Source organism: Sprattus sprattus (assembly GCF_963457725.1).
Source record: "Sprattus sprattus genome assembly, chromosome: 4".
NCBI classification, from domain to species: domain Eukaryota; kingdom Metazoa; phylum Chordata; class Actinopteri; order Clupeiformes; family Clupeidae; genus Sprattus; species Sprattus sprattus.
In genome coordinates, this window is record NC_137923.1 from 37,242,947 (window position 1) to 37,253,322 (window position 10,376).

General features: G+C 38.7%; 1 protein-coding gene across 3 annotated transcripts in view; it reads right to left on the minus strand.

The window, feature by feature from the left end:
• Positions 1–8,937, minus strand: part of pbxip1a (pre-B-cell leukemia homeobox interacting protein 1a) — a gene marked incomplete at its 5' end in the record, with an annotated part of 18,740 nt that extends 9,803 nt beyond the window's left edge. Inside the window, 4 exons of one of the 3 annotated variants that reach the window (XM_080836590.1) lie at positions 904–977; positions 7,031–7,112; positions 7,563–7,653; positions 8,609–8,937. In XM_080836590.1, coding sequence (XP_080692716.1) covers positions 904–977; positions 7,031–7,112; positions 7,563–7,628 — 222 coding nt within the window. Of the gene's footprint in view, positions 1–903; positions 981–7,030; positions 7,113–7,562; positions 7,654–8,608 lie in introns of those variants that run through there. The other 2 variants (XM_080836589.1, XM_080836591.1) reach the window with 2 other exon arrangements.
• Between the last annotated feature and the right edge of the window lie 1,439 nt (positions 8,938–10,376).

The following is a 10,376-nucleotide window of genomic DNA, read 5'->3' on the forward strand; positions in this document are numbered from 1 at the left end:
AGAGATTGAGTTGTGAGAGAAAGTAGACTGAGAGGGATAGAGAGAAAGATGGAGAGATGGAGAGAAAAAAAAGTAGAGAATGGAAGGTGTCTTAATGTTCCTAGTTACAGTTAAATTGAGAGGGACAGAGAAGAAGTTCCTTTGATTTGGCGCAGCTGTCAGTGAAGCACAGGTGCAAGCCAGTTTAAAGACCCTATTATGATGTCATAATGGCCCAATGTAAGTCAATGGGAAAATTTCGATTGTTTTTATTTAATATCTTAAAAAGTATAAAGCTTAGAAAAGTGAAAAATACATAGCATAAGTGTCCTTTACAATACCTACGCGACAAAGTTTGAATGAAGTTTCTACGTTAAGCGGTTCGGGCTGAATTAATCGAGAAGAAGAAGAAGAAGAAGAAGAAGAAGAAGAAGAAGAAGAGAAGAAGAGAGAAGAAGAAGAAGAAGAAGAAGAAGAAGAAGAAGAAGAAGAAGAAGAAGAAGAAGAAGAAGAAGAAAGAAGAAGAAGAAGAAGAAGAAGAAGAAGAAGAAGAAGAAGAGAAGAAGAAGAAGAAGAAGAAGAAGAAGAAGAAGAAGAAGAAGAAGAAGAAGAAGAAGAAGAAGAAGAAGAAGAAGAAGAAGAAGAAGAAGAAGAAGAAGAAGAAGAAGAAGAAGAAGAAGAAGAAGAAGAAGAAGAAGAAGAAGAAGAAGAAGAAGAAGAAGAAGAAGAAGAAGAAGAAGAAGAAAAGAAGCAGCCTAGGAATAACAATACAGGGCATTTCATGCACTGTAATAATAAACTTTATTTATTAGCACCTTTCATGCAAAAGAATGCAGCTCAAAGTGCTAAACAACAAATACATAACGTGCACAGTGATCCACAGGTAGACTCCGAAGGTAGGTGAAGGTAGACTCAGAGACTTACCTGGTGGCCCTCCTCTGACAGCACTGGTTCTGCTATGGCATCTGTTACACTTACATCACTCTCCATTAGAACACCTGCTGGAACACAAGCCTCAGCTCATTACAAAAACAACACAACCTAGACCAACAAGTGCCCATAGAGGACATACTGTTAATCTGTGGAGGAAGGTAGGTTTCATGCTATTTTTGGATTAAGGCTCTGGATTGTTTGTCCTACTCAGTGGATCATGGTCTTGTGCCTCCAACAAATAACAGATTTAAATAATCTCACTTTAGACAACACAACACAGTTTCCAAAGCCTTGAACTACAAATCCTTTTAGTCATTGCAATCTAATGCTTTTTTACACGCCGGAGGAATTGTCACAGGCTCAGACAGACATTAGGTATCAATTTAGGGTAAATTAAGTGAGCAATATTAGGACAGAGAAACAGAACAATATGATATACTGAAGAGAAAAAACAGGAGAAAGGTGTAATATATCTAAGTAATAGTAATAGTTTAACTAGAAAATGCATTTCCTGAAGGAAATACCAGTGCATGAAATGCAAAAGTTAGGAAAGGAAGAAGAAAAGAAAGAAGAGTGAAAGAAGAAAAGAAGAAAGGAAAGAAGAGTGGAAGAAGGAAAGAAGAAAGGAAAGAAGAGTGAAGAAACGAGAGAAGAGAGGATGAAGGAAAGAAGAGTGAAAGAAGGAAAGAAGAAAAGAAAGAAGAGTGAAGAAAGGAAAGAAGAGTGAAAGAATGAAATAATAGTTGAAGAAGGAAAGAAGAAAGGAAAGAAAAGTGAAAGAAGGAAAGAAGAAAGGAGAGTGAAGAAGGAAAGAAAAGTGAAAGAAGGAAAGAAGAGTGGAAGAAGGAAAGAAGAGTGGAAGAGAAAAAGAGAGTGAAAATATTGAAGAAAGGAGATAAAAATGGAGTGAAGAAGAGAGATTGAGTGTGAGAGAAAGTAGACTGAGAGGGATAGAGAGAAAGATGGAGAGATGGAGAGAAAAAAAGTAGAGAATGGAAGGTGTCTTAATGTTCCTAGTTACAGTTAAATTGAGAGGGACAGAGAAGAGGTTCCTTTGATTTGGTGCAGCTGTCAGTGAAGCACAGGTGCAAGCCAGTTTAAAGACCCTATTATGATGTCATAATGGCCCAATGTAAGTCAATGGGAAAATTTAGATTAGTTTTTATTTAATATCTTAAAAGTTTAAAGTTTAGAAAAGTGAAAAATACATAGCACAAGTGTCCTTTACAAGACCTACGCGACAAAGTTTGAATGAAGTTTCTACGTTAAGCGGTTCGGGCTGAATTAATCGCAGAAAAAGGTAACAAGAATAAGAAGAAGAAGAAGAAGAAGAAGAAGAAGAAGAAGAAGAAGAAGAAGAAGAAGAAGAAGAAGAAGAAGAAGAAGAAGAAGAAGAAGAAGAAGAAGAAGATGAAGAAGAAGAAGAAGAAGAAGAAGAAGAAGAAGAAGAAGAAGAAGAAGAAGAAGAAGAAGAAGAAGAAGAAGAAGAAGAAGAAGAAGAAGAAGAAGAAGAAGAAGAAGAAGAAGAAGAAGAAGAAGAAGAAGAAGAAGAAGAAGCCTAGGAATAACAATACAGGGCATTTCATGCACTGTAATAACAACTAGAAAATGCATTTCCTGAAGAAAATACCAGTGCATGAAATGCAAAAGTTAGGAAAGGAAGAAGAAAAGAAAGAAGAGTGAAAGAAGGAAAGAAGAAAGGAAAGAAGAGTGGAAGAAGTAAAGAAGAAAGGATAGAAGAGTGAAGAAAGGAGAGAAGAGAGGATGAAGGAAAGAAGAGTGAAAGAAGGAAAGAAGAAAAGAAAGAAGAGTGAAGAAAGGAAAGAAGAGTGGAAGAAGAAAAGAAAGAAGAGTGAAGAAAGGAAAGAAGAGTGAAAGAAGGAAATAATAGTTGAAGAAAGAAAGAAGAAAAGGAAAGAAGAGTGAAAGAAGGAAGAAGAAAGGAGAGTGAAGAAAGGAAAGAAAAGTGAAAGAAGGAAGAAGAGTGGAAGAAGGAAAGATGAGTGGAAGAAGGAAAGAAGAGTGAAAGAGAAAAAGAGAGTGAAAATATTGAAAAAGGAGATAAAAATGGAGTGAAGAAGAGAGATTGAGTGTGAGAGAAAGTAGACTGAGAGGGATAGAGAGAAAGATGGAGAGATGGAGAGAAAAAAAGTAGAGAATGGAAGGTGTCTTAATGTTCCTAGTTACAGTTAAATTGAGAGGGACAGAGAAGAGGTTCCTTTGATTTGGCGCAGCTGTCAGTGAAGCACAGGTGCAAGCCAGTTTAAAGACCCTATTATGATGTCATAATGGCCCAATGTAAGTCAATGGGAAAATTTAGATTCGTTTTATTTAATATCTTAAAAAGTATAAAGTTTAGAAAAGTGATAGTACATATAGAAAAGTACATAGCATAAGTGTCCTTTACAAGACCTACGCGACAAAGTTTGAATGAAGTTTCTACGTTAAGCGGTTCGGGCTGAATTAATCGCAGAAAAAGGTAACAAGAATAACTAGAAAATGCATTTCCTGAAGGAAATACCAGTGCATGAAATGCAAAAGTTAGGAAAGGAAAAAGAAAAGAAAGAAGAGTGAAAGAAGGAAAGAAGAAAGGAAAGAAGAGTGGAAGAAGGAAAGAAGAAAGGAAAGGAGAGAAGAGAGGAAGAAGGAAAGAAGAGTGAAAGAAGGAAAGAAGAGTGAAAGAAGAGTGGAAGAAGAAAAGAAAGAAGAGTGGAACAAGAAAAGAAAGAAGAGTGAAGAAAGGAAAGAAGAGTGAAAGAAGGAAATAATAGTTGAAGAAGGAAAGAAGAGTGAAAGAAGGAAAGAAGAAAGGAAAGAAAAGTGAAAGAAGGAAAGAAGAGTGGAAGAAGGAAAGAAGAAAGGAAAGAAGAGTGGAAGAAGGAAAGAAGAGTGAACAAGAGTGAAAGAGAAAAAGAGAGTGAAATATTGAAAAATGGAGTGAAGAAGAGAGATTGAGTGTGAGTGAAAGTAGACTGAGAGGGATAGAGAGATGGAGAGAAAAAAAATAGAGAATGGATGGTGTCTTAATGTTCCTAGTTACAGTTAAATTGAGAGGGACAGAGAGAGAAGAGGTTCCTTTGATTTGGCACAGGTGTCAGTAAAGCACAGGTGCAAGCCAGTTTAAAGACCCTATTATGATGTCATAATGGCCCAATGTAAGTCAATGGGAGAAATTTATATTCGTTTTTCTTTAATATCTTAAAAAGTATAAAGTTTAGAAAAGTGAAAAATACATAGCATAAGTGTCGTTTACAAGACCTACGCGACAAAGTTTGAATGAAGTTTCTACGTTAAGCGGTTCGGGCTGAATTAATCGCAGAAAAAGGTAACAAGAATAAGAAGAAGAAGAAGAAGAAGAAGAAGAAGAAGAAGCCTAGGAATAACAATACAGGGCATTTCATGCACTGTAACAAGAGTGAAGAAAGGAAAGAAGAGTGAAAGAAGGAAATAATAGTTGAAGAAGGAAAGAAGAAAGGAAAGAAAAAGGAAAGAAGAAAGGAGAGTGAAGAAAGGAAAGAAAAGTGAAAGAAGGAAAGAAGAGTGGAAGAAGGAAAGAAGAAAGGAAAGAAGAGTGGAAGAAGGAAAGAAGATTGGAAGAGAAAAATAGAGTGAAAATATTGAAAAAAGGAGATAAAAATGGAGTGAAGAAGAGAGATTGAGTGTGAGAGAAAGTAGACTGAGAGGGATAGAGAGAAAGATGGAGAGATGGAGAGAAAAAAAAGTAGAGAATGGAAGGTGTCTTAATGTTCCTAGTTACAGTTAAATTGAGAGGGACAGAGAAGAGGTTCCTTTGATTTGGTGCAGCTGTCAGTGAAGCACAGGTGCAAGCCAGTTTAAAGACCCTATTATGATGTCATAATGGCCCAATGTAAGTCAATGGGAAAATTTAGATTCGTTTTTATTTAATATCTTAAAAAGTATAAAGTTTAGAAAAGTGAAAAATACATAGCATAAGTGTCCTTTACAAGACCTACGTGACAAAGTTTGAATGAAGTTTCTAAGTTAAGCGGTTCGGGCTGAATTAATCGCAGAAAAAGGTAACAAGAATAAGAAGAAGAAGAAGAAGAAGAAGCCTAGGAATAACAATACAGGGCATTTCATGCACTGTAACTAGAAAATGCATTTCCTGAAGGAAATACCAGTGCATGAAATGCAAAAGTTAGGAAAGGAAGAAGAAAAGAAAGAAGAGTGAAAGAAGGAAATAAGAAAGGAAAGAAGAGTGGGAGAAGGAAAGAAGAGTGAAGAAAGGAGAGAAGAGAGGATGAAGGAAAGAAGAGTGAAAGAAGGAAAGAAGAGTGAAGAAAGGAAAGAAGAGTGGAAGAAGAAAAGAAACAAGAGTGAAGAAAGGAAAGAAGAGTGAAAGAAGGAAATAATAGTTGAAGGAAAGAAGAAAGGAAAGAAGAGTGAAAGAAGGAAAGAAGAAAGGAGAGTGAAGAAAGGAAAGAAAAGTGAAAGAAGGAAAGAAGAGTGGAAGAAGGAAAGAAGAAAGGAAAGAAGAGTGGAAGAAGGAAAGAAGAGTGGAAGAGAAAAAGAGTGAAAATATTGAAAAAAGGAGATAAAAATGGAGTGAAGAAGAGAGATTGAGTGTGAGAGAAAGTAGACTGAGAGGTATAGAGAGAAAGATGGAGAGATGGAGAGAAAAAAAAGTAGAGAATGGAAGGTGTCTTAATGTTCCTATACAGTTAAATTGAGAGGGACAGAGAAGAGGTTCCTTTGATTTGGTGCAGCTGTCAGTGAAGCACAGGTGCAAGCCAGTTTAAAGACCCTATTATGATGTCATAATGGCCCAATGTAAGTCAATGGGAAAATTTAGATTAGTTTTTATTTAATATCTTAAAAAGTATAAAGTTTAGAAAAGTGAAAAATACATAGCATAAGTGTCCTTTACAAGACCTACGCGGCAAAGTTTGAATGAAGTTTCTACGTTAAGCGGTTCGGGCTGAATTAATCGCAGAAAAAGGTAACAAGAATAAGAAGAAGAAGAAGAAGCCTAGGAATAACAATACAGGGCATTTCATGCACTGTAACTAGAAAATGCATTTCCTGAAGGAAATACCAGTGCATGAAATGCAAAAGTTAAGAAAGAACGAATAAAAGAAAAGTGAAAGAAGGAAAGAAGAAAGGAAAGAACAGTAAAAGAAGGAAAGAATAGTTGAAGAATGAAAGAAGAAAGGAAAGAAGAGTGAAGAAAGGAAAGAAGAGTGGAAGAAAGAAAGAAGAGTGGAAGAAGGGAAGAAGAAAGGAAAGAAGAGTGAAGAAAGGAAATTAGAGTGGAAGAAGGAAAGAAGAGTGGAAGAAGGAAAGAAAAGTGGAAGAAGGGAAGAAGAGCCAAAGAAGATAAGAAGAAAAGAAAGAAGAGGGAAAGAAGGAAAGAAGAAAAGAAAAAGGTAAGAAGAGTGGAAGAAGGGAAGAAGAAAGGAAAGAAGAGTGGAAGAAGGAAAGAAGAAAGTAAAGAAGAGTAGAAAGAAGGAAAGAAGAAAGGAAAGAAGAGAGGAAGAAACAAAGTAAGGAAAGAAGAGTGAACAAGAGTGGCTCTGAATAAAGACAGTAAAGAGAGAGTGAAAATATTGAAGGAAGGAGGAAAAAAAGAGTGAAGCAGAGAGATGGAGTGTGAGAAAAAGTAGAGTGAGAGTGATAGAGAGAAAAAAAAGTAGAGTATGGAAGGTGTCTATTAATATTCCTAGTTATACAGTTGAATGGAGAGGTACAGAGAGAAGAGGACCCTTGGAGGCTTGCCGCAGGTGTCAGTGAAGCACAGGTGCAAGCCAGTTTAATTACCCTATTATGATGTCATAATGGCCCAATGGAAGTCAATGGGAAAATTTAGATCCGTTTTTCTTTAATAACTTAAAAAGTATAAAGTTTAGAAAAGTGAAAAATACATAGCATAAGTGTCCTTTACAAGACCTACGCGACAAAGTTTGAATGAAGTTTCTACGTTAAGCGGTTCGGGCTGAATTAATCGCAGAAAAAGGTAACAAGAATAAGAAGAAGAAGAAGAAGAAGCCTAGGAATAACAATACAGGGCATTTCATGCACTGTAATAAGAAGAAGAAGAAGCCTAGGAATAACAATACAGGGCATTTCATGCACTGTAATAATGGTTTTCTGGTTTTACCTGTTCCTTCCTCTGGCAGCCCTGGAACTCCACTAAGACTTTCAGTCCCATCCTCAGGTCCTACTGTTTCAACAGTAGCCTCCTACAAACAGATAATTCAGCATTAAAAGTTTCACTATTCAGCACTATCCAAAAAAACAGTCAAAGCTGGAGCCCTAGAACTCATAACCTTCCTTCAGAAGAGGTTTTCTAAAAGTATACTCTTAGTAAAGAGTATACTCCTAACCAGGCCCCCAAAGTGTCAGGGACAAGATGATCTCCACTCCCACCCCCTGTATGGCATTTACTCTGAACCATAGAGTCTGTTTAATTAAGACGGTCATATTAACCAGTTCACTGACTTATTAAGAATGATGGTTTCGGTAAGCAAACACCCATCTGATTCTGATGTAATGCAGTCACTTTATGCCACCCACAATGTCAAAAACCCATTTAGCTTTATATGACATTACACTTCCTACACAATCCCAAACTAATTCAACATCACATGCTTTAGAGAGTCAAGAGCTGCTTATCAGTAAGGTGTTCTTACCTCTGGGGAGAGGATAGTCCAGCTATTCGTTGAGGACGCACTACTGCCGGTGCTGTGGTCAGACATCGCCCCCCGTGGATATCGTCAGCACCTGAAATACAGTGATTTAATCTGTCGGGTGAGTCCTCTCACCTGTATGGGGATATTGACACCAGACGCTTATAAATTAGCACGATTTTAACACAGTCGCACCTGTACGGTTATAAAACACCTTAATCTGCAGGCCTCGGCGCTCTCATAAAAAAGCTGCCTCACAAGCTAGCTAGCGCAATACAGCGTTGCAGTGGCAAAAGGTGTATTCCAACGTGATTCATCGTTTCACTATCTCAGCGGCAGTCACAGACAAAAACGCGACAACCTTTAGTTTCACATGGTTACAACTGCCCCTATGCTCGTATACTGTATTATGAAGTGTTCGACATATTACTAAAGAATGTTCCCTTATCAACAACCAGGACATTAACTTAGTGTTACATAACACAAACGTGGGAACTACACAGAGTTTGTTTTGAGCTGTCACCACGAAAGACGGGAGAGTTTATATCTATGACACTGGTGCCTCTGGAACAAAGACATAAGAAAAGGCTTTTCATTTTCGACTGACGACCCCAAAAACCTGATCAAAAATGGCCAAACAGCTTTAAGGAGAAAGTTAGCGACGCTTCCAGACTAGTGGAGGGTTGGCCACACAACTGCGCCATCCAAGACAGAGTATCCTTAACTATTGTTATCATCATTGAAATGTAGGGCAAACAGTTCCCTATAAGCTAAGATTGCTTACATCCTAAATCAACAAATGCCTCTCGTTAAATGAATCTGCTAACGCTAGAAATAGCTAGCATGTTTACCTTTTATGTATATAATGACTAGGCTTTATTGTTAGCAAACATTAGCTTTTAGCCAGCTATCGCTACCTAGCTTTCCAATGAAATTACATGTAACGTTAGCTTTAGCTGTGCGTGCCCCCGTACAATCACAGGACTTAAACACAATGACATCAACTAAGCTGAACAAGTGTGAGGTTCAACAATTGTCGTCTTACTCACCGTGTAACAAAGTCGGTTTCTTAGTTTTAAATGACTGAACATACGTTTTATGTGATCTATTCGTTAGGATCTCCTTTCACGAACTTCGGAACTTTGGGAATTCCAGACTGCGTAGCGCACTCTATTCCAATGGGATATCGGTGGAGCGCAGACGTAACTGCTCTCAGACAGCTGGCAGCCAATTGAAATTTAGTGTCGTGTCTGCGAAATTGAGCATTTTCGTGGATGACTGACAGTGGCAGGTGACAGTAGACCGTCTTTCTATTGACAAGGGAGAAACTAAAGGCTGAGGAAGACTGATCAGGCGTATTTATATACGGACAGAGAGAGGGAGCTCTACCCAGCAATGAGCCGACACGTCTGCACTGCTATTTCTGAGGGGGATTCCCTATGGAGAATCCCTCGTGCCCACTGGCATATAGCCCAAACATCAACCAGTGCGCGTTCTCAAGTTCAGCGAGTCTGTCCACCAACCAGGGCATGACACGACAGGAGATTACAGAGGTGTTGGGCAGACCTCTAGCCAGCATCGTTGTAACAGACACTTTGGAAATTCTGTCGTGCTCTAATGTTAAATTTGATGTCAGTCAGTTATCAGTGACCCATTTGTGTGCATGAATGAACAATAGTGAATCTATTTCATTAATTGTGTTTGCTACAATAGCATCCCTCTTGAATCGGAGGATCGGTTAACTGTGTCTATCACCTTGACCACAGAATAGGATAATTCATAACCTTGCCTTTAGTGTTACAATCCGGCTGCCACATAAAAGTGTGAAAGATGGTTAATTTTATTGTTTCGCACAATTACAGACAACATGTCGAGGATAAAAGATGCCGAACTGTTTTCTCTAGGGTTTTGTGGTCAGTGGAATTCAATTGTGGCATAGTCGTGAAATTATTTCTCGGAGGTCATGGCATAGTTTGTTTGACTGTGTGGTATTCATGGTTCATTTGAGTTTTGCAAATTCATTACATTTCTCTGTGAAAAGGAGTTCTGGAGCAACCTGTTTTGGAGGGTTTGTAACCATGACGAAAAGAATGCAGGTATTGTAAAGGTTACTGTGAAGCATCTGCATGATAAACAAGGCATAACTCATAGTTCAAACTAGAAAATGTCTTTGTTTATAAAGGTTACAGTGGATTTGAAGTTGGCTTTCAGCTTTTCTACATTTTCAGGGCTTTTACAGTCATTGGGCCCTATCTTGCACCCAGCGCAATTGACATTGTCACCGACGCATGTATCATTCCTATCTTGCACCCGGCGCACAGCGCGATTTTCCCTCCAGAGGCGCGCTTCGAAATGAACTTGCGTCGACATGGGCGGGGGCGGAACAGAGAAGGCGTTTCTCTGGCGCAAGTGGTATTTTGCAGTTTCAAAAAAAAAACGCCGTGCGCCGTGCGCCATTGACCAAAAAAAAGCTGGTCTAATGTGAGGCGCAATGTCTAAAGTCTGTGGGCCCTATCTTGCACCCAGCGCAATTGACATTGTCACCGACGCATGTATAATTCCTATCTTGCACCCGGCGCACAGCGCGATTTTCCCTCCAGAGGCGCGCTTCGGAATGAACTTGCGTCGACATGGGCGGGGGCGGAACAGGGAAGGCGTTTCTCTGGCGCAAGTGGTATTTTGCAGTTTTCAAAACAACGCCGTGCGCCGTGCGGCATTGACCAAAAAAAAGCTGGTCTAATGTGAGGCGCAATGTCTAAAGTCTGTAACGCGTATTCAGAACGCTATTTTAAGGGCGCATGTGCTTGCCCGCACAGT